General features: G+C 42.5%; 1 protein-coding gene across 1 annotated transcript; it reads right to left on the reverse strand.

Moving 5' to 3' along the window:
• Positions 1-125: 125 nt before the first annotated feature.
• Positions 126-12,204, reverse strand: LOC144493606 (G-protein coupled receptor 26-like). The gene is made up of 3 exons (XM_078212835.1): positions 11,537-12,204; positions 10,393-10,506; positions 126-360 (listed from the first exon to the last, which is right to left on the reverse strand). The coding sequence occupies exons 1-3, from the start codon at positions 12,202-12,204 to the stop codon at positions 126-128; spliced, it is 1,017 nt and encodes a 338-aa protein (XP_078068961.1).
• Between the last annotated feature and the right edge of the window lie 12,583 nt (positions 12,205-24,787).

The following is a 24,787-nucleotide window of genomic DNA, read 5'->3' on the forward strand; positions in this document are numbered from 1 at the left end:
TGCAATGCAGTCTCACGGGCTTCCAACTGCCAGAACTTTGATTTACAGTTGGTGAAATTAAGGGATCACTTTTGGACGGCTCAAGTCCACCACACCCACCCCCCCCCCCCCCCCCCGCCCCCCAATCAGATTCTCTGCAGGCAGTAGTCGTTCTCCGTATCCAAGGAGCTGTTGTGTCCAGAGGAAGGATACAAATCCTTCTTCAGCATCCGGTTGACGATGTTGAGTAGGACTTTCTTGTACTGTTGGCGCAGCAGCGAGTAGACAAAAGGATCCGAAGCAGCTTTGGAGTAGGCGAGGCACTTACTGAGAACTCCCCAGTAGTGGTTGACGGTCACAAAAGGAAGCAGCTCTATCAACCTGTGAGATGGGGGGGAGGGGGGGGGGAGGTGGGGGCAGAAAACCAGACAGACTTCGTTAATGATGTCTTTCAAGGCCTGTGGTGTATATGCAACCAAGCCCAAGATCATGTCTCTCTTGTGGGGACCATGAATTGGATTCAATTTGAATTGGTTTTTGGAGCAAGCAAGGAGATGGATTGAAGACGTGCTGGGTCCACTCTGCTCATTGCCTTTGTAACTATATGCAATCAAATCGCCAGCAGTACCTTGCTCTTTCCCACGAGAGCATTGAAAGAGACTGTTGGGTGCCATTTATCTCTGCCAGTGTGTAAGCTCCACACTAGTTTCCTCTCAGCCCACTCCATCTATCAGTGTATCCTTATTTAGTCTTCCCAGTTGGAGGGGCCACTGGCATCTTTAATTCCCTTACAAAAGCAATCCCTCCTCCCCAATTAGTAGATGAAATCATCCATTTGAATAGTATCTGAAACACAAGAACACATGAGACAGGAGCAGGATTTGGCCACATTGCCAGCCAACCTGCTCTGCCATTCATTACGATCATGGCTGATCTTGGGTTTCAACTCCTGCCTGCTCCTCATATCTCTTGATTCCCCAAGAGACCCAAATTTGTGTCTATCCCAGACTTAAATATATGCAATGATGGAACATCCATAATCACCCGGGGTAGAGAATTCCAAAGATTCACAGCGTTGTGAGTGATGTAATTTCTCCTCATCTCATTCCCAAACGATTGGCCCCTCACATTGAGACTGTGCCCCAGTGTTTCCCCAAACAGCAGAAACAATCTCTCATAGAATCATAGAATCATAGAAACCCTACAGTGCAGAAGGAGGCCATTCGGCCCATCGAGTCTGCACCGACCACAATCCCACCCAGGCCCTACCCCCACACATTTACCCGCTAAGCCCTCTAACCTACGCATCTCAGGATTCTAAGGGGCAATTTTTAACCTGGCCAATCAACCTAACCCGCACATCTTTGGACTGTGGGAGGAAACCGGAGCACCCGGAGGAAACCCACGCAGACACGAGGAGAATGTGCAAACTCCACACAGACAGTGACCCGAGCCGGGAATCGAACCCGGGACCCTGGAGCTGTGAAGCAGCAGTGCTAACCACTGTGCTACTGTGCCGCCCCTCTCAGCAGTTATCCTATCAGAATTTTGTAGGTTTCAATGAGATCACCTCTTATTCTTCTAAACTCCAGAGAATTTACCCAGCCTTTCATCAATAGACAACCCACCCATCCCAGGGTCCAATTTAGTGGACCTTTGCTGTACTGCCTTCAATGCCAGTATGTCCTTTCCCAAATGTGGAGACCAAAACTGCCCAGTGGCCAGAACTCTCTGACCTCGCCCACAGCTGGGATTCTCCAGTCCTGCTGCAGTGAGTGGAGATTTGACCGAGCATCAAATTCTCGCTGGCATTGGGGAATTCTGGCCAGTGTCCAGATGTGCTTTCACCAAAACCCTGTACAACGTATTATTCTTGTACGTCAATCTTCTTGTAGTATAGACGAAGATGTCATTTGCTTGCCTAAATGCTTACTGCACCAACATGCTAACTTTCTGCATTCCTTGTAGGAGTACACCCAAGTCTCTCTGAAACAAAACCAGGAGAGGTAAAACCTGCTTGTTATTTGAGCGATTGTAACCTGCAATGAACATGCTACTTCAGAAATGCGATTCGCATACTGGGCGGGTCCTCCGGCTTAAATTTAAGACTCACATCAGCTCCTCATGGCCCCGTTCAGCATCGAGGTAAAGTGTAGGCTCTCTGGCTCCTCGGTGTGTTTCACACTGCACACAGCTAGATTGGTGCGACATGGTTCATTCACTAACAGCTCAGAGCTGGTGGAGAGTTACCACCTAGGGTTACTGAATGCCAACCCCCTCAGGGATTTCAGTCTGCCGTGTTCCCCACTCGCTCTACGTCAAGCTATCCTCCCCGTTTGCCAGTCGTCTTTTCAGACTGACTCCACCCTCACACTGGCTGTTCACAGGAGGTCCTGTCTGCCGTTCTTCAGCGCTAATTTGGCGATAGTGTTTGAAGAAAGCAACACCCCGTTTGCAGAAACGGTAGAGTTATTTCTCAAAACGTCAGATGGGTGTTTTCGTCTCTGAACATAACGTGTTCAGTGTTACTTGTCAGTAAGCTGCCTTGTCTGCTAGTTTCCAGGTTGTTGGTCCATTTCGACGTGGTTGTTCCCCACACGTGCAGGTGGCGATTTTCCTTGTTTCAATTGCGCTTCTGATGTACCATTGGTGTTGACTGGGGAAATTACTAAATCAATACCGATTATCTCCAAGTGCTTAGATCGTCTTTCCTTTAGGAAATGTGAACAGTTTGTGCAACAGGGCTTTATGCCGGAGTTTTCAGTACGATTCGTTAAAATTCGGCCAGAAGATCCCCGAAATTCGGGCGCAAATTCCGTCCAGGCCACAGCAGTTTCTGCGATCTTGGCAGCTGGTTGATACTAGAATTTGGCTCCACCCACACAACTGGCCTTGCCCCCAGTCAAATGAATCATTATTGTGAGTTTCCACTAACCACACTATTGTTCTTTGAGGCAGCCTTTAAAATCCAAATATATTTTGGCACGGGACGCTATTAGGCATCTTTGGAAAGTATTTAAATATGTAATCTGTAAGGAACTGAATAGGATACACCAATGCAGAATAAAGAGTAAAGTTTCAAAATTTGTAGATGATACCAAACTTGGAGGTATGATAAACAGCAGGGATAATACCAGCCCATTGGATATAACTGGGCTGGCAGAATGGGCAGCCAAGTGGCAGATGCAATTTAACACAGAGAAATATCCATGATGCATTTTGGCAGAGAGGGAGAGGCAATACAGACTAAATGGTACAGTTCTAAAGAAGATGCAGAGACTGAGGAACCTTGGGGTTCATATGCATAGATTAGTGAAGGTGATAGGACATATTCCAAGATTAGTTAGCTGAGCATATGGAATATTGGGCTTCGTAAACAGACATATTTAAGTTTATTTATTAGTGTCACAAGTAGTGTCACAAGTAGACTTACAGTAACACTGCAATGAAGTTACTGGAAAATCCCCTAGTCATCACACTCTGGCGCTTGGTCGGGTACACTGAGGAAGAATTTAGCATAGTCAATGCACCTAATTAGCAAATATTTCGGACTGTGGGAGAAAATCAGAGCACCCGGAGGAAACCCACGCAGACATGGGGAGAATGTGCAAACTCCACACACACTGTGACCCAAGCTGGGAATTGAACCTGGGTCCCTGGCACTGTGAGGTAGCAGTGCTAACCACTGTGTCACAATTTACAAAAAGGAGCAAATGGGGTATGCTGAACTTTTATGAAGCTCTGGTTAACCCACAACTGAAACATCGGGTCCAGTTCAGGTCAGAATACTTTAGGAAGGTGTGAGGGACCTAGAGAGAGGGTGCAGAGGAGATGTGGAATAGTCCCTGGGATGAATTATTTTTAGTTACACAGTTTGGTTGGAGAAGCTGCAAGTTGTTTTCCTTGAAGCAGAAGAGGTTTGATACAGGTACACAAGATTCTGACAGGTTTAGGTAAGATAGAGAAAGAAAAGCTATTCCTATTGGTGCTACAAAGACTAAAGGATGTCTAAGGGATGTCTATCATTTAGCCAAGAGATGCAGGGGGAGAGGCGAGGAAGAGATATTTTACACAGCAAATAATAATGACCCAGAACTCATGGTACAGAGGGCGTGGTAGAAGCAGAGATAATTAATGATTTCCAAAGCAAATGGAGTTAGTACTTTGAAAGAAATAAATTGCAGGGTTCCTGGGATAGAATGAGAAATGGGATTGACTGGATTGCAGAGAGCGGGCAAGATAGGCTGAGTGGCCGCCTTCTGTGCTGTTACGATGCTATGAAAAGGTACATGTTAAGTCGTTCTGTACTGTTTTCTAATGCAACTTTCAGTGAGTTGAAATCAAGTTACTTACAATTGGTGGACTAGGCATTCTTGCTAAAAATGTTAATTAGCAAGAAAGCCTAGTCATTTTCATTTTCAGCTAAAATTGCTATTGTTAAAAGCATCAAGAAATATTGCTTAATGCAAGAAAAAGAACAAACACTTACATTCTAAAATATCGCTAGATTGTGCTAGTCTGTGGAAGATTTTACATTTGGCAATATACAAGTATGTTTGAGTGGAAGCTTGAGCAAAAGTTTATTAAGCTAATTAGTGCAATTTGTGTCGGGATTGCCAATTTCGCCCAAAGCTTAAATTATAGGTTGGGCATTCCTCTCCGCAAATGTTGCCTGAACTGCTGTGTGTTTATAGTTTCTTCTATGTATATTTTGTGCTAGCTGTATTTATCTTCTGTCACATTTCACCTCCTGAGAATTGCTGTCAGCCTGACAAGACAAGGTCAGAAGTACCAAATGACAACATTATGGGCTAATAACACTTCACACATTTTTAATTGGATTTAACAGATCCCAAGGAATCAGCCAATGAATCTCAAATCAAGTCATGGTGAGACTGGCGGGTCTTATCCAATTCATGTGATGGAACTTTTCAACAGCAAAAGTAACATCATTAAGGCAGAAAAATGTCCCAAGGCATTTACCTAACAAACTCTGACATCGAGCCACATAGGGAGGTATTAGGTCAGATGAAAAAAAAGCTTGGTCAGAATTATAGGTTTTAAGGATTGCTTTAAAAGAGGAAAGGGACGTGGAGATATGGAAAGATTTAGGAAGGAACATCCAGAATTTACAGCCTTGACAGCTGAAAGTACAGCCACGAATGTTATGATTAAAATCAACAACATGCAAAAGGCCTGAATTGGCAAGCACAGATATCTCAGAGGGTTGAGGGGTCAGAGGAGGTTACAGAGCTACGAATAGACGTGGCCATGATGGAATTTAAAACCAAGGATGAACAGTTCTAAATGAAGACATCGTTTAACAGGGAAATCAATGCAGGTCAGCAAGCACAGGGGCGATAAGCTAAACATGACTTGGTACGCATAAGGAAATGGTCACCTAAGATTTGGATGAACACATGTTTATGCAGGGTAGAGTTTGGGAGACCAGGGGAGCATTGAACTAGTCAGGACTAGATGTAACTAAGGCATGGGTGGTCATTTGAGCAGTAGGTGAGCTGAGGCAAGGGGGACAAGGTTGGGCAATGTTATGGAGATGAAGATAAGCTGTCTTAGTAATGGCATGGATATGTGATCGGAAATCATTCCAGGGTAAAAGAAAAATGACAGTAAAGTTCAGAACATCCTGACGTAGCCTCAGCCAATTGCCAAAGGAAAAAGATGGAGTCAGTGGCAAGAGTAAAATATTTTTTGGCAAAGGCCAAAGTAGCTTTGGTCTTCCAAATATTTAGTTACAGGAAAGTTGTGCTCAGGCAGTAGTGGATGTTGGACAAGTAGTCCATGGCCTCTAGTTTTGGTCGCTACCACAAGTGGAAACATTTTTTCCACATCTACCCTGTCAAACCTTCCATTATCTTAAAGACCCCCTTCAGATTACCCTTCCGCCTTAGAAAAACATACCCCAGCCTGTTCAATATTTCCTTACACTTCTAACTCAAACACTGATCTTGCTTAGTGTTGTGCTGATTTGATCCATATTCTGAGAAAGGAGTTAATTTTCATAGACACGATAGCACAGTTGAAATGCTTTTCATCAATCTCACTATCATTTTCCAGACTTGGAAATAATGTAATGAGGTATTAAATAATAATTATAAAGTGAACCTATTGGCCACAGCCTGAATTCTCCAGCTGCATTAAAATCCCAACAGTCTAGGCACTCAGTCAAGTGGCTACAGAGAAGCAAAACAATCCTGTGTCAGAACACAGCAGAATTAATGCTACGGATCCACAATACTTAAGATCAATCCAAACAAACCATTTTAGCACAAAGGAAGATGGTTGTTGGATATCAATCATCTCAGTCCAAGGACAACGTTGCTGAAATTTCTTAGGTTAGTGTCCGAGGCCCAAGCATCTTCAGCCACTTCATCAATGGCCTTCTCTCCATCATAAGCTGAGAGGTGGGGTTGTTCGCAGATGATTTCACAATGTTCAACACCATTCACAACTCCTCAGATACTGAAGCAGTTCATGTACAAATGTATCAAGACCTGGACAATATTCAATTTTGGGCTAATAAAATAAGTGGCAAGTAATATTCAGACTACACAAGTGCCAAACAATTACCATTTCCAGCAAGAAAGAATCTGACCATCTCCTCTTGACATTCAATGGCATTACCATTGCTGAATCCCCCATTATCAACATCCTGTGGATTATCATTGATCAGAAATTGAATTGGACCATCCATATAAATACTGTGGCTACAAGAACAGATCAGAGGCTGTGAGTTCTGTGGAGAATAACTCATCTCCTGACTTCCAAAGCTGGTCCACTCTCTACAAGGGACAAGTCAGGATTGTAATAGAATACTCTAGACTTCCCTGGATGAGTGCAGTTCCAACAACACGCAAGAAGCTCAACACCATTTAGGACAAAGCAGCCCGCTTTATTGTCATCCCATCCATCACAGTAAACATTCACTCCCTCCAACACTGCACAGAGGCAGCAATGTGTGCCATCTACAAAATGCACTGCAGCAATGCACCAGAGCTCCTTAGACAGCACCTTCCAAACTCATGACCTCTGCCACCTAGAAGGACAGGGGTAACAGTTACATGGGAATACCATTGCCTGCAAGTTCCCCTCCAAGTCAGGCATGAGCCTGACTTGGAACTATATCAGGGTCAAAATCCTGGAATTCCCTCCCTGACTGCACTGTGGATGAACCTACACCACAAGACTGCAGCAGTTTAAGAAGGCAGTTCACTACCACCTTCTCCGAGGCAATTAGGGATGGACAATAAATGCTGGCCTAGCCCCATCCCATGAACAAAGAGATATTAAAAATTCAAATTAAATGATATTAGATTTTTTTTTCAATTTTATTCCTTTCTCAGAGTTACAAAGCCAATGTGCAGAATGGATGGGCAAGCCCTTAATCCAGCTCCTTGCTTGCTCCAAAAACCAATTCATATTGAATCCAATTCACAGTCCCCACAAAAGAGACATACGAGATCCAAGCTGACAAGAGCTGGCATTACACTTGACCTTGGGATTGATTCTGTGCTTGATCTTAGCCAAAAGGTCGAGAAATGATATTTTTACTTTATCAATGGGAAAGGCAAATAACCTGCCACAATTCCAAATTTCTCACACAAATAAAAATGACAGTACAAATTCCATAACTTCAAGATTGCCGTGACTTTGTTGTATAAAGACAGCAGGTTATGATGAAGATTGAAGTCAAACAGCATATTACCTTGTAAAATATCATTGCAATAATTCCGATAATGTCACTGTGATATGCTTAACCTTTTCAATTTATTTCCAGCTGCAAAACTTAAATAAATTGAATGTATGTAAATGTGAACCTTTCGAAGCTTAGATTTAGCATAGCCTGACAAAACCAAAATCATAGAATCCTATAGTGCAGCAGGAGGCAATTTGGCCCATCAATCTGCACTGACCCACCTTTCGTTTATCTTACCTAGGCCCTACCCTGGTCACCCTATGTAGTCACCCTGCTAATCTCCCCGACCTACACATCTTGGGACATGAAGGGACAATTTTAGTATGGCCAATCCACCTAACCTGCACGTCTTTGGACTGTGGGAAGAACCCAAAACACCAAGAGGAAACCCACGCAGAGGAGAACGTGCAAACTCCACACAGTCAAACTTGGTTTCTGTTTCTTTTCTGTACTGATGGCCAATGCATACTTTTCAAAAGTAGGACTTGTTCAATCCGTTACCATAATTTACCTCCTAGCATGACAGTGAACAGCTAATTTAACTAACTTGTTCCATTTTATGTTTCTACAGCAGAGTGTTCGATTAATTATCTAAGTTACTGTTCTAGTGGGTCTTACTCACAGACTATGTTTCCTAACTTGATTGGTCAAGTATCAAGAGCAGAAGCTGAGATCAGTGCAGAGTATGTTCTGATCAGTGTCTTGGACAACTTGCTGAATGGAGAGTGCAATACTGATCTCAAGTTGCTGGGCTGCTCCATCATTGCTCCACGCTGTGAAAACAATAAGATTCTGAAGCCTTGTCGATATGCTTGTGAGGCACTTAAGAGAGACTGCCAGCATTCATTTGAACTGATTCAAATGGCATGGCCATATTTCATGGACTGTGATTGCTTTTTTGTCAGCGAAGAGGAGGGTTGTTCTGACCCTGTAGGAAAATACAGAGGTAGGTCACTATCTTTGTCTGAGACTGGACATGATGCTATGAAACCTAGCTTGTATATTTTCTGTAATCTATAATTAACTGAAAGAGTATATGAGCTTCCTATCACACTGAGTGAGATTTTGTCCCCAGACAATACTTCACAAAGTTGATTCACATGTTAAAAAAGAGATAAAACTCACACCACCCAGTGAGTTGATGGTAACTGTCCTGTAGTGTTGTGCAGTGCCTCAGGAGAATTGTAATCTAACCTAGCTGCTGCAACTGATGGGGCCGGATTGGCTGTCCAGTTTACACACTGCTGGCTTTTACTTTTTAGTGAAGGTTGGATCAGGTTAAAATGACCTCCATAAAGAACTGAAAAAATCCATATTTAATCTCTCTCTTCCTGATTTAGCTGATCTCTTCTAGCACCGTCCCGGGTGGGGGCACCGCGCTCAGTCTCTGAACCAAGAGTTTCAATGAGGAACAGAAATAGCCACATTCCAGGTCTGCTGGTTAATGCAGTGAGTCAAGCTGCAAGTATCTATATGCGGATGTTAGACGAGGGCCGGCTCGCGTTTGTTTGTGATGCCCCGCATACCGTCCAGTCTAACACATGGCAGTTTGCACTGATCCTCTCGCATGCTATTGTAATTCTGTGACAGTGATTTACACTCTGCTCACACATCCATTACATATCAATTGAAGCTCACCCCCCACCACCCCCCCCCCCCCCCCACTTTCTTGTGGTGCATAGACTGCAATTAACATGACCTGTTAAGAATGGTCGGCTCTTAGCCTGTGGAAGATAAGTTATGAAGCAGAGTTTGCGGTCCAAGTTGCTATTGGCAGGGGATTCTGGTTCAGTCTAAAAGGCAGGATCGATATGTGTTATTATTATGGGTTCTGGAAGGGATCTCAATGCATTTTCATTGATGCCTTGCAAACCATTTTTCAAGGCATGGGATGTAGCCAAAACTTGCTGTTTTACCGTGAACTTTGACCTATCTCCCGATGCAGCTGAAAATACCCATTTATGCATTTCACTATTTGTATCTACTAGATAGCAGAGAATATTTCCTAAATAATCACACGGTGGCCTCCATGTTAGTCAATAAAGGCCGGATCATTGAAATGTTCATGGGAAAGTGGCGAAGTGTGAATGAAGCATTCAAATAATGACTCAGTGCGGTGCTTGGTCTTTGCGATGCAACAGTGCGGCGTTAGCTCTGTAGTGGTGTTTCACTGTCTTTAACTGTTTGTCGACACATCTTCAGGATGGGCACTTTAACACTTTCAGCTACAGGAGGACTATCAATTGCTACACACTTACACATGAACGAAGACCCACTTTCTTGACTTTCAGGGCTGCTTGTTTAACAGGGCCGAATAAGCGATGGGCTCAAGGTAGCTACCGTTATTGGGGGGGGGGGGGGGCGTGGAGGGGTTGACGGAGAGACAATCATTCCCCTTAACTGATTCATTGGGTTGGACGTGTGCCCCGAATACAGTCCCAGGATTGCCCAAACACTGGGACTAATGATTGTATTATTCACTGTGCGTATGTACCCCGCCGCCCCACATCTGCCCTCCCCAGAACTGGCAATGATGCTTAATACACAGCAAAGCGGCTGCTTGATGTCACGGCAGCTCTTTCACGAATGCATTATTTCTGATTTTTGGGAAGTCTCAATTAGGCGGGATTATTCCCCAGGCGTCCTTATTCAGAAAATCTCGATGATCACACTATCGATATCTGATTTTTGTTTACCTGGTTATAATATATGGAGCAAAACAGACAATAAACGACCCTATAAAAATGCTGATCTTCTTGGTTGCGCGTTGTCTTCTACTTTTCTGCTCCGCGAGGCAACGCTGTTTCACACTGAAATGACAAGAGAAACAGTGTTTAATTCCACATTGTGCCAAGGTGCACCTCCCTACCTCCATGCGGGGAGTCCCGAGGCCTCTCCACCATGACAAGAATCACCTCAGCAAATATCACTTTTTACTTCACCTTGCTTGTTTAAAAAAACATCCAGTCAGTACTAAGAGACACAATCCCCCCCAATCCAGAAATGTTAATCAAATGGTTTCATGTCTTTACTGTGAAAGCATTGTTGCCTTAATATAGCCATGACTGTATTTCCCAGCAAGTGGTTTGGGTAGGTATGACTGCTCAGCGAACAACCCAAATCCTCTAGTGTCTCGGACGCAAGAAGATGCTAAAGCGTTTGCAAAACAAACGTGTGTTCTCCATCTTCAAAATAATAGTTTGTTGTATTTTATTGTTTTTGTTTTGGAGGGGGGATGCACTTTATAACAAAATTACCACATCAAGGTACCAATATACTGTGAGACTTTGTTGTGGCACGTTGTATACACACACACACAATGGCAATAATAAACACTGGAGTATAAGTCATCAACCGTTGAATATTAATTTTCTGTTCGGAAACGTTATGATAAGAAGTTTATCGCCTCTTTGGCAGCGGGATACACTGCCTGAAAGATTGCTGGAAGCAGATGCAATAGTAATTTTCCAAAGGGAATTTGATATATTCCTGAAAAAGGGAACACAAACATTGCGGGCTATGGGGAAAGTGCAGGCTAATCGGATAGATCTTTCAACGAGTCAGCACAAGGAGGATGAACCGAATGGTTTCCTTCCAGAGAAGATTATATGATTCTTTAACCGTATTTAATAACTCGACGCCAGACAGAACGGGGATGTTCCATAGGACCGCGAACCTCCCTTAGAACACAAGAGGTGCTTGTGCTTAAGTCAAAACAATTCACTTGAAACACATCCTGCGGCACCCACACTGCCTTCAGTAGTCACGCTGCCCACATCATAGGGAACCGACTTGCTACAGACTATTCAAAAAAAAGTTTGAGAAGTCAGACGGCATTACCTGGGGTGGATGTCCACCAGTAAAACCAAAGTCTGCATGGTGATAATGTCAATCCTTCTGCAGTGAAAGCGTGCAACCTTCAGGACCTTCAGATAGGTAAAGCACAATATTACCAGGGAAAGCATAAAGCTGGTGGCGTGAAAGACAATGGTGAACACTGTAAACTGTCTCCTCTCCACTTCCTCTGACAGATGCAAAGTGCACGATGCGTATATGTTATTGAAACCGACCCAGGTAAAGAAAGCTGCCACCACGGGGAAAGTAAGAGAGTGGAGCCAAGTGTAACTCATCATAAGCACGGCGTCCTTGTACCTCATCTTGCTGGCGTAGCTTAAAGGGAAAACCACGGCAATCCACTTGTCGATGCTTAACGCTGCCATGCTTAGCATAGTGTTCGTGGTGAGAAATGTTTCCAAAAAGCCCACTGTTTGACAGATGCAGTCGCCAAACGGCTGCTGCTTTTTGACAATCCCCAGCAGTGTCGCTGGCATGTTCAAAACGGTGAGAAGGAGATTGCAGAAAGACAAGTTAACTATAAATATGCCCGGTACTTGCTTGCGGATGTCGGAACTGTAGATGAAGCATATCAACACCAACAAGTTAGACAACAAGGAGACGATCAGCACCACAACAATGAACAGCACCAGAAGAACTTCTGCCAAGTCCATCTCTCAAAGGATCGCCTTATAGCAACAGGTCAAAGCCCATCCTTTTTACCTGGAGAAAAATTCAATTGGCACATCAACCACTAATAACCTTCACCGATGCCCATTTTGTTTCCCTCTCTGCAATCGCACTCAACAGATGCCCAAGAAAGCGGAGCTGTCCAAAGTGCCGGACCCGACTGGTGGAGGGAGGAGTGAAGAGTTTCAAAGGTCCAGATGTTGGCTGGAATAAAGTGGCGTTCGCCTCAGTCCCTGCTCTACTCATCAGCGCAGCCGGCTTCCTTTAACAAGGACTTCGTGCACCGCACAGCTTCTCCTGCTCAGGCTTTATCCCCACCTCAGCAGCGCTAAACTGAGCCCACAGAGTGTTGATCTCTCCCCAAAATAGACAGCGGTTGTCGCCTTCCCATCACCAGCTCGGTCCAACAACAGCGCCCGAGTCATGCGCACAGGGAGCCTGGGTCTCAGACTGAATGGCATTGCAGAGAGACAGTGAGCGAGAGCTCCTTGTCACCTTCCAGAGGGGGAGAGAGGATTCTCCTGAAGACACCACAAGCTGCTCGCCAAGTCAGGGTGGCGCCTTGCGCCCTCTCTCCTCATTGGAGTTGTCTTATTTCCATGCCAGCAGTGACGTTTTGTAGCCTTACTGAAGAGCACGTAGGCAGGAACATCATTCAATCATAACGCTTTGAAGTAGCTCAGGACAAGCCTGGTAACAACAGGGGAAATTCTACCGGAGGGTGTGTTTTAGCCTGTTTAGTTTTAAAAAATGAAAAATAAACCATGAACTGGTAATAGAGCATTAGAAAACAATAAGTTTACACTGGCCACCTGTTTCTGTTGCTTTGTATGAGCTGGTTGGGATTGGGGGTGAATGAACGTTAAACTGCCGAATGATTGTAAACTGTCTCCATTCTCACAACCGTGGACTGATGTGTGGTGTCACCCCATTGACTGTAACATGCGTGCTGCATTACAACACTACAAATTAAATCTGCTTCAGTGATAGACAGCCACACGCCCAACAATAGGTATTTATACTGTTTTGTTTTGCGACCTCTTATGCAATATTAAGTTGATTTGAATATAATTGCGCCGTGAGGATATGGGGTAATCGTCTGGGTTAGAACTTCAGGGCAATTGTTTATTCTGAAATGCACGGAAATGTCATGTTAGAATGATTGGCTGCAACAGTTGATGTGAAATTCTAAAGGAACCCTTTTATTGGGGCCAATGGTCTTTTCTTTTTGCCAAGGTATTTACATTATGGTATTTACATTATGGTACACATTTCCACATATACTGATTGCCCGAAAGAAATATTTTTAGCTTCATAACTCCGCTTCCAATTCCGACACAATTAGACATGTGATTAACTTCTTATTTAATACATGGAAAACACAATGCTAATTGAGTTAAACATTGAAGAAAACCTGATTCAATTCAAGTTTAATTGAAAAATAAACAAGAGCCTGCAAGTTTAATTAACATTGTAATAGATGCAGATTAGAAATATAGGAATTTTCGATTTCGGATTAATGGATGGTGCGCTCGAGTAAGTGATTGATATTTACATAAATACTGGAAGCGGGAGTAGGCCATTCGGCCCTTCGAGTTTGTCCGCCTTTACGTAACGTTTTCAAAATAGCCGGCAATCTCTGAGGTGTATTAAGTACATCTGAAATAATTATATGTAACTCAGCAAAGTCGTTTCACAAATATTTTGTGGCTCTTTATTTCTCATTTCATAGTTGACCATGTTTAATTGATTTCTTATTAAAAGAAAGGTAATCACTTATAATCACTATGCCTACAACTTGTGTCGGTAATATTTTACCTTTAACATAGTAAAATGGTTCAAGGAGTATTAACGAACCATATTTCAAGCAATCCATATTACGAGCTTTTAGGACAGATGGCCAGAGGGTTGCCCAAAGAGAGAGGTTTTAAGGAGTGTCAGTGAGGAAGAGAGATTTAGGGTTGGTATTGCAGACAGACAAGTGAGGGCATAACTGCCAATGGTGGAACAATTAAAACCAGTCTTGCACAAGAGGACAGAATTGGAGAAGTGTGGAGATCTTGGAGGATTGAAGGGCTGGAGGAGATTCCAGGGCTTTGGATGGTTGAGGCTTCAGAGGGATTTGAAAACAAGGATGAGAATTTTTAAAATTGAGATATTGCTTCATGGGAGCCAATGTAGGTTAACAAGTGCAGGGGTGATGGATGAACTAGATATGGTGTGAATTAGACTGTCCATTTATCTACTCTCATATTTATGTAATTTAGTTTTAAGATCCATGATTGTGATTGGAGTATGTTGTTTTCAAACTTAAGGTGGAATTCAGTTGTATTATGATTACTGTTTCCCAGTGGATATCTTACTATGAGACTGCCAATTAACCCCGCCTCATTGCATATTGCAAGATTTAAATAGTATTATCTCCAGTTCCATGACATATTGCTCCAGGAAACTGTTACATAAACATTCTAAAAACTCACCTTCCAGACTTTCTTTAGAAATTTGATTGGTCCAGTGTACAAGATTAAACTTCCCCACAGCTACTACATAGCTCCAATAATTTCTTGCTTAATTCTCTTTCCACTACTGTTGGGGCCCTATAAATGCCTTCAGAATAATTTTCTTACCCTTGCTTTTCTTAATCTCCATGCATACTAATGCTACTTCCTGCAGTCCTTGCTGTCACCTAGACATGCTGATAGAACCTCAAACCTGTTGGTCTTTGCAGTGGCTAAGGTTACTCCATTTCTACCCTCTGGAACAGATACCTACCTCACTCAGTCACACTCCTGCCCCTGGACAAAATAAGAAGTATCTAACTTAAAGGATGTGACTGCCCCCTGGACCAAAACGTCCTGACCTCACTGCATTGCAATTTCTGAAGCTCGGGTTTGCGCCCATTAACTCTGAGCCAAAGTTCCTTGATCTCCTTGGTTGCTGTGGATCATACTAGTGACCACCAGTTCCTACCTGCTGTAGCTGCAACTTAGCACCTTCCCCTGCCACCTACATTGTGGTCTTTTAAATCTAATTAGGTTTCAAGTTTAGAAATGTCACTTAATTGCTATGTATAGTTATATTAAGTATGTAATGCAATACTTCTATTTCTCCAGTACCAGTGTAAATTACTGCCCCTGTTTATAACATCTTAAAACTCATCAACCAATCACTTAATTAATGCCTTTGAACGTTCACCAGATACTGGAGCCTGAACAAAAGGCAAAAGAGAAGAACGTTCTTCCAACTCTCCAGAGAATTCCCATCTCCACCAAATTCTAAAATTAACATTCATACCTCTTTGCACTCAGGCCTTATCATCTCCACCCTGTGTGCTCAAGAAACCTGTGTGCTTTTATAATGCACTGGCGACTCACACTCCAGTTGCAACTGCTTTAGCAGCCCCTTGAGAAAGCAGTGGTCAGCTGTCTTCTTGAACCACTGCAGTCCATTTAGTGTAGGTTCACCCAAACTTCTGATAGAAAGAGAGTTCAAGGACTTTGATGCAGTGACAGTGAAGCAACAGTGATATAGTTCCAAGTCAGAATGGCATGTGGCTTGGAGGAAGACTTGCAGGTGGTGTTGCTGCCATGCCCTTTTAGATGGTATTTGGCAGGAATTATTGAAGAAGCATTGACAAGTTGTTGCAGTGCACCTTTTATATACTACACCCTGCTGCTACTGTGTAATGTTAGTGGAGGGAGTGAATGTTTAAGTTGGTAAACGAGGTGCCCATCGAGCAGGACGCTTTGTCTTTGCTGTTGTCACGATTCATGCTGCAAATGGACAGGGATGACTTCAGAATCTGTGGAGTTGCACATGGTGCTGAACATTTGCAAATACCTCCACTTCTGAGCTTATGATGGAGAGGTCATTGATGAAGTAGCTGAAGATGGTTGAGTTTAGGATATTACACTGCGAAACTCCTGCAATGATGCCCTGGGATTGAGATGATTGGTCTTCAACACCACAACACCTTGCTTTGTGCTAGACATGACTGCAACCAGTGAATATTCCCCCCCCCCCCCCCGCATTCCCATTGAATTCAATTATGCTCGGGCTCCTTGATGCCACACTTGGCAAATGCTGCCTTGATGTCAAAGGTACTCACTCTCACCTCATAATGCTGCCTACCTTTTGTGATTAGCAAAATTGGGATGTGGCTTTCTATCCTATCATTTGAGTTATTAACAATCAGAGTGAATAGTTGAAGTCCCAACACAAATCAAATAAAGAACAAAGAACAAAGAACAGTACAGCACAGGAAACAGGCCCTTCGGCCCTCCAAGCCTGTGCCGCTCCTTGGTCCAACTAGACCAATCGTTTGTATCCCTCCATTCCCAGGCTGCTCATGTGACTATCCAGGTAAGTCTTAAACGATGTCAGCGTGCCTGCCTCCACCACCCTACTTAGCAGCACATTCCAGGCCCCCACCACCCTCTGTGTAAAAAACGTCCCTCTGATATCTGAGTTATACTTCGCCCCTCTCACCTTGAGCCCGTGACCCCTCGTGATCGTCACCTCCGACCTGGGAAAAAGCTTCCCACCGTTCACCCTATCTATACCCTTCATAATCTTGTACACCTCTATTAGATCTCCCCTCATTCTCCGTCTTTCCAGGGAGAACAACCCCAGTTTACCCAATCTCTCCTCATAGCTAAGACCCTCCATACCAGGCAACATCCTGGTAAACCTTCTCTGCACTCTCTCCAATGCCTCCACGTCCTTCTGGTAGTGCGGCGACCAGAACTGGACGCAGTACTCCAAATGTGGCCTAACCAGCGTTCTATACAGCTGCATCATCAGACTCCAGCTTTTATACTCAAATGTGTGAGACATTACTAGCCATGTGCTGCCAATTAAGAGTGGTTGTCCATTGTTCCTACTCTCTGCCACTTGCTATACAACTAATTTCCTAACCAGGTCAATAATTTGACTTAAATGTCATGAATTTCAAGCTTATCCAACAGTGCCTTACATACAACATGGTCAATTTTTTTTCTGAAAGTCCATATCAATAAGCTTGATAGACATTCCCCCATCTACTGCTTTAATTCCCTCCTCATCATGTGCTTCAGGTGTGACCTGCCCTTTGCAAATCCATGCTAGCTCTCTGAAAAATATGTAATGTGCAGTGTCACCCTCTCCTTAGTTATTTTCTCTAGTAACTTCTGGCGAGACCAACTAGTCTGTCTTCCTCTGGTAGTCCTCTTGAAATTGTGCAATGACATGCAGTTATTCAATCCAAACAAACAGCTCCTAAATTGAGAGAAGTTTGGTAGATTGTAGATACTTTCTATAAAATTTTGTGATGGAAAATATCTCATCCTGGGGATCTGTCATTCCTTCATGCCATTATTTTCTTCATTATTGTTGTTTTGCGTCAATTATTTTTGAATCTCTGTCCCCAATTCAATATGAGTTTTTTGGGGGATTTTAGGAAAGCTAATTTCTCACTCTGCGGTAAATACTGATGCAAAGTAAGTAGTCAATGTCCACCATTTCTTTATTCTCATTGACAACATCACTTGTCAAGTGGCCCGCATTGTTCTTGACTATCCTCTTTTTCTGAATATAGTTATAAGACTCTTTTGTGTTGATTTTAATCTCTCTTGCAAATTTCCTTTACTCCTCCCTTTTTGTAGCTCTTACAATGTATTTTTGTACTTTATATCCTTCCCACTCATCGAGTTCTATGCTTTCATTTGCATGCATACTTTCTTTTTCAGCTTTGTTACCTCTTATATACTTAGTTACAATGACTATTCTTTGTTTAGTAGCATTCTTGTCCCTTAGGGATATAAACTGGTTCTGTGGGTGGGATTTTCGGGCACTGCCTACCATCAGGATTGTCCAGTGCTGCTGATAGTCAAATGGGTTTTTGGCTGCGCTGCTGAATCTCCTACAGCAGGTTCGACATGACTGGTCTGGAAAATCCAGCCTGTATCTTTGTTTGAACACTTCCCTCTGATTTTCTGTTGTTTTACCCACGTTACTGTGAACAGTCTGTTTCATCTCATTGGTGTGCGGGTTAGGTGGATTGGCCATGCTAAATTGCCCCTTAGTGTCAGGGGGACTAACTAGGGTAAATGCATGGGGTTATGGGGATAGGGCCTGGGTGGGGGTTGTGGTCAGTGCAGACTCAATTGGCCAATGATCTTCTTCTACACTGCAGGATTCTATGAAGTCAACCTCGCCTGAATTTAGAATCTTAGAGGCTATATCTTTTTAAGAAAATGTATGGGGGGATAAAAACTTCAACTACATTTTTCTAAACAGTGCATTCAGAGTTTTTATAAAAAATGTATGTCTTTTATACATTTTTCTACCATATTTCAATGCCACATTTCAATGCTCCTCATACTTCAGATAAAGTCACAATTTAATTTATAAAAATTAACTTGATTAGATCAAATTTATTTTCATAAAGCAATGACAAATCACAACACAAAATTATTAACACTGAGAAAAATTGATCAACGAAAAGCAGAAATTGATATATTTTTCAATATTGTTTCTCTCAAATTTGAATGTTTAAAAGCTTAATTAGCTAACTAACATACCAAAACATTACAAATCGTGCACTAAAGAATAAGGTTGTAATGTTAAAGTGAGGACAGAATCTAAAAGTTTTTTAAAGTAAAATTCTCAAAATAAAATTATAAACCACTTATTCAGCTTAGAGAGAAAGGGCTGGAGTTTGGCCATTGAGAAAGACAGCTCAAATGAGAAATTTGAACTGTCCACAAAGAGCCCTATTGAACCTGCAACACCAAAATGCTACTGTTTTTGCCTAACCTGCACCTGTCAATCGAAGTAGTCCAGCAGAGGTTTTTTTTAATCTCTCACTGAAAGTTGCAGCCTTTTTTCAAGTTTAAGGAGTGAGGCACTTAAAAAAAACTTCAGATAATGATAGATCTCACAAACTTTACCTGTCTTTCAAGTGCGCTTACATCTACTTCATCACTTCAAGACTTCCACTCTGCGGGTTCAAACCCTGCAACTGCTAAAATGGGGTCAGTTTGAGCTCAACAGAAAGTTCAAATGGCACTGCTAATTTGGGTTTCCCTCCTGTGTGATTCACACCCCTCCCCTGCCTGACAAAAATTTGATCTGTGAGAAATGGGGGTGGGTCTTTCACATTCGGGTCATGGCTTACAATTTTAAAGATCTGGCAAACCTCCCCAAAAGAGATGACATTACAGATCCTCAAAAAAAAACAGCCACTGTTTGCAGAACACCTATCTTAGTGCAAATTTGGAGCTTGCCTCCGCATTGGCTACCAGAATATTTTAAATGATTCAAATTATTCCAAGCAATTTGAAATCTGAAAGATGAATTTGGATAATTTTTGGAAGTAGAGCAGCTTATTTGTTACTTGAGATGACTGAAATAGAGATCGACAAATATAAAGAGAAATAAATAGAGGGAAGTGTTCAGAGTATCTGTGTTTTTTACTGTTCACAATTAGAACTTCAAGCCAATTGTTAGATAGATATTTTGTAGCACAGCTGCAGTTGGAAAAATAAACCCTAGTTACTTTACATGAAGCAATAAAAAAACTTTACAGTTTCTGATTAAAAGTCTGGCATTTTCTTTCTAAAATCTTTCACCAGACCGCATGTTCCCATGCTCCATTACTAACAAGGAAACAGCATCTACATACTAGGGGTGGTTTCTATGCTTGCAGATGCTCCAAGGAAATCATACTGATGCTTCCTGGGGAATTTCTTATTATTAAAATACCATGTGTCTTTTTAGTACGAGTATCTGCAAATAAAAAAATCTATACTTTCCAAGAACTCTTCAATTACTTCACCACTTTGGATTTGATTTCTTAAAGAATGCTTTCCTGTTTTGTCTCTGCTCCATATGCTGCCAGACAGAGATTCCACCTTCAGTGCTGCAAACTCTACCCACTACCCAGCTCCCGCACTTTTCCTAACTAAAAAGTTCCCTCTCTGTACTGCTGCCAAATCACTGGAACCCCCCCCGCTTCTCCCCCCACATACAACCCCCGACCCCACAAAAACTGTCAAGCCAAGAATCCGCCCCCCGCCCCATGCTGCTAAACAAAATTTTCTATACCAAAATGCTATTAAATGCCAAACAGCACTGTCTTAGTGCTACCAAGCCTCACAATATCTGTCCAATGTTGTCAAACTACAGAACCACCATTCCAGTTTTGACTTAAGCTTAAGGCAACTCTGTTGCTCAAAGCACGACCCCGCTGATGCTAAGGTCCATGATGTCTGGTCCCTTCTACTGTTAAACACCAGACATTTAACCTCTAATCTGATGTATCATGTCCGCTATCTGTAAAGCATCCATTTTTATCAAGTGATAAAGGAAAGAGTGCGGAAGTAAAAGAATTTAACAATGATGAAGAAAATTGGTTTCAGTCTTTTGTGGAACATAATGCCTAAAATGTTGTTAAATATCATAGAATCCCTTACAGTGCAGGAGGCCCCTGAAATGCTATGCCATAAAGTGATTATTGATTTTTTAATCAGCATAAATCAATGACAATTATATTACACCTTGTTATATGACTGAACTCCCTTGTACAAAAAACACAATCTCTAACTCAGAATAGCAATACCACAGGAAATCCACATTATGTATACACACAGAAGATCAAATATTATGTAGGAAGTTAGTGATCACACCAGCTACCAGTACAAGTCTAATTATATCCAAACACTCAAAACATATTCTCAAAATTCCTTTGGTTGCACTCTTTGTTTTATTGGCAACTGAAACATCTGAAAATAAGTTTGCTGATATGATTTGTGACACAATCAAAATGTAAAATATTTATTTTCTTGATAATATAATTAAATTTGTCAACAAAATTATTTTTTGCATCTCTGGAGTGTGAAATGGCATTATTTTTGAGACCTGGCAGCTGAGGGCACTTAACAACTGCAAGTCTCAACAAACATCTGTTCCTAGCATTCCCAGTATGTCACAGTCTGAGTGTCTGCACTGTGGGGTAATTCTCAGCATGCACTGGTTTCATTTTCAGCAGCTATAATTGTTCCCTGCTACTTGAAGCCCGAGATTCTGGCAATAGTAATAAATGTGTTTGTTTTGGACATTGAAATAAGCTCAAGCATAAACCTTGGAACTTCTCTTGAGGCAAGTTTTGACATAGATGTCATTTTCAAGAAGATATTTTTACTGCTGACAACCTAATATAGTATGTGAGCAAGGGGAAGGGAGAGAGAGAGAGAGAGAGAGAGAGGAAGTAGAGTGTGTTTGAATGAGACAGACAAAGAATGCAACTGATGGAGGCAGAGAGCCGAAGAAATCATAAAAAATCAAAACCAAGGAAGAGAGAGACAGTCAGCCCAACAGCTAAGGAGAAACAGAGACAAAGAAAGATGGTGAAAAAGAGATTCCCAAAACAAGGACAGAAGCAAAAAGGTAGTGACAGACAGTGACAAATTGACAGAGTTGGAGCCCTGAATTTTTGGGTCGCCAATTTAAAAATGGTGGTAGCACATGTGTACCATCAGCCATGACAGCATTTCCACCTTCATGCCCATCCCTTTGTCCCGACGGAAGAAGGTGGAAAAAGATACAAAATTCTGAGGTCATGTACCAACCGACTCAAGAACAGCTTCTTCTCTGTTGTCATCAGACCTTTGAATGTACCTACCTCGCATTAAGTTGATCTTCCTCCACATCCTCACTATGACTGTAACGCTACATTCTGCACTCTCTCCTTTCCTTCTCGCCTATATACTCTATGAACGGTATGCTTTTCTGTACAACTTAACAACTGCAAGAAACAATACTTTTCAGTGTATATCAATATATGTCCCAATAATAAATCAAATCACATCATCTGATCCATCAGGCCCCACATCTCTATCGCATTAATTGGTCAGCTGTCATGTAATTGCGTTCATCCCAGCCGCTCTGCCCAAGTGACAATGCCACCCACTTCCAGGTCCATCACAGGGACCCATGTCGCCTGCATTAAATTACACCCAATGTGTGTGAGAAGGATGCCGAGTACCGAGTCATAATGATAATATAAAACACATATACAGAATGTGAGGTAAAGACAGACATTTGTTGTGAATATTGACAAGTGGAGATAGAATCAAGATGTACTTTAAGAAATGAAGAGGTAGAGTGAGAGAAGGAGAGAGTCAGAGATATAGCACATTGACTGCATGTTTTAAAGCACCATATTGTGTTGCAGCTCACATACAGGGCACAATGTCAAATTTTATTGATGACACGAAACTCAGAACTATAGTAAACAGCGAGGAGGATAGTAACAGACTTCAGGAGGACTTAGTCAGATTGTTGAAATGGGCAGACACATGGCAGCTGAAATATAGTGCAGAGAAGTGTGAAATGATTCACTTTGGGAGGAAGAATGAGGAGAGTCAGTGTAAAGTAAAAGCTGCCACAGGCACAAGCACAGAGAGCTGGGGTACACGTGCACAAATCATTGCAGGTGGCAGGACAAGTTGAGAAGGCTGTGAGAAAAACATGCAGGATTCTTGACTTTCTAAACAGAGTCACAGGGTGGCATTTTACACCAACGGGATTTTCAGATCCGTCAAAGTCAATGGATTTTTGAACAGATCGCTGCATTTGCCAGCCACGGTGGGGGCCATAAAATTCCGCCCATGGAGTAATAAAGGTAAGGGAATTATTCCAAATTTTTATAAATCATAGATTAAGACTCCAGTTGAGTCCTAATTCTGAGTGTCATGTTTTAGGACGGATGTCAAGGGCTTCGAGAAGTTGCTGAGAATATGGTGCCAGAGATGAAGGACTGCAGTTACGTGGAAAGACTGGGGAAGCTAAGATTACTCTGCTTAGAGCAGAAAGGGTACAGAAGAAGTTTACCAGGATGTTGCCTGGTCTGGAGTGTATTAGCTATGAGGAGTGGTAGGATAAACTCGATTTGTTCTCACTAGGACAAAGGAGATTGAGGGATGACCTGATAGAGGTTTAGAAGATTATGAGTGGCATTGACAGAGTGGATAGTCAGATGCTCTTTCCTAGGGTAGAAAAGTCAATTGCTAGGGGACATAGGTTTGAGGTGCATGGAGAAAAGTTTAGAGGAGATGTGTGAGGCAAGTTTTTTTTTACAGAGGGTGGTGAATGTCTGGAACGCGCTGCCCAGGGAGGTGGTGGGAGCAGGTATGATAGCGACACTTAAGGGGCAACTAGACAAATACATGAATAGGATGGGAATGGAAGGGTATGGACTCTGTAAGTGCATTTAGTTTAGGCAGACATCATGATCAGCACAGGCTCGGAGGGCCGAAGGACTTGTTCCTGTGCTGTACTGTTCTTTGTTCTTTATGTTCAAAATCAGAATGGTTTTGATGGTGTAAATGAGGAAAAATGGTTTCAGTACAAGGATAGTTGGTAACCAAATGATGCAGATTGGGAAAGTAACCAGCATGAGATAAGGAGAAATCTTTTGAAGTCTGATTTATGATGATCTGGAATTGAGTACCCGAAATGCACTGCCTGAAAGAGCCGTGGAAACAGGTGTCACAGTAACTTTGTAAATACTTGAAGTGGACAAAATTGCCGGGCTCAGGGAAAGAGCAGGGGAATGGGATTATTTTGGATAGTTCTTTCCAAGTCAGAGGCATGATGGGCCGAATGACCTTGCTAGCGCTCTATCACAAGAACACAAGGAAAAGGGGCTGGAGTAGACCATATGGCCCTTCAAACCTCTTCTACCATTCAATAGAATCATAGCTGATATTAGGCTTCAACTCCTCTTCCCTGACCATTCCCCATATCCCTTGATTCCCTGAGAGACCAAAATTGTGCCTATCCCAGCCTTAAATGCATTCAAGGAGGAAACATCCACAACCTTCTGGGGAAGAGAATTCCAAAGATTCACAACACTTTGAGTGAAGTAATTTCCCCCTCATCTCAGTCCCAAATGATCCACCCCCGCATCTCGCACCTCCCCCACCACCCCGCATATCCTGAGGGTGTGTCCCTGCATTTTAGATCCTTGAGCAGCAGAAACAATCCCTCATCACCTGTCCTTTGGAGTCCCTTCAGAATCTTGCACATTTCAATGAGATCATGTCTCATTCTTCTCAACTCCACAGAAAATAGATCCAGCATGTTCAGCCTCATCATCAATCCAAAAGTGTGTGGGTTAAGTTGATTAGCCATGCTAAATTGCTCCTTTAGTGTTAGGGAGATGTCAGGGGGACTATTAGGGTAAATATGTGGGGTGACGGAGATAGGGCCTGGGTGGGATTGTTGTCAGTGCAGTATTGATCGGCTGAATGACCTCCTTCTGCACTGTAGGTATTCCATGATGCTATGATCTCAGGATCAGCTTCTTCCCTGCTGCCATCAGACTTTTGAATGGACCTACCTTATATTAAGTTGATCTTTCTCCACACCCCAGCTATGTCGGTAACACCCTCTCCTCTTCTTCTCCCCTATGTACTTAATGAACGGTATGTTTTGTCTGAACAGCGCTCCAGAAACAGTACTTCTCACTGTATACCAATACACATGACAATAATAAATCAAATCATAGGACAATCCCCTCCCCCA

This window comes from Mustelus asterias, chromosome 1 (genome assembly GCF_964213995.1).
Source record: "Mustelus asterias chromosome 1, sMusAst1.hap1.1, whole genome shotgun sequence".
NCBI classification, from domain to species: Eukaryota; Metazoa; Chordata; class Chondrichthyes; order Carcharhiniformes; family Triakidae; genus Mustelus; species Mustelus asterias.

What these genes read in the sequence shown, in the direction of transcription:
- LOC144493606 (XM_078212835.1), bottom strand. Translation starts at nt 12,204, where the DNA reads ATGGACTTGGCAGAAGTTCTTCTGGTGCTGTTCATTGTTGTGGTGCTG. An exon ending in CTGGTGGACATCCACCCCAG is followed by an intron (nt 10,507 to 11,536) that starts GTAATGCCGTCT and finishes TTGTCATTTCAG; the next exon opens with TGTGAAACAGCGTTGCCTCG. An exon ending in GCTCCATATATTATAACCAG is followed by an intron (nt 361 to 10,392) that starts GTAAACAAAAAT and finishes CCCATCTCACAG; the next exon opens with GTTGATAGAGCTGCTTCCTT.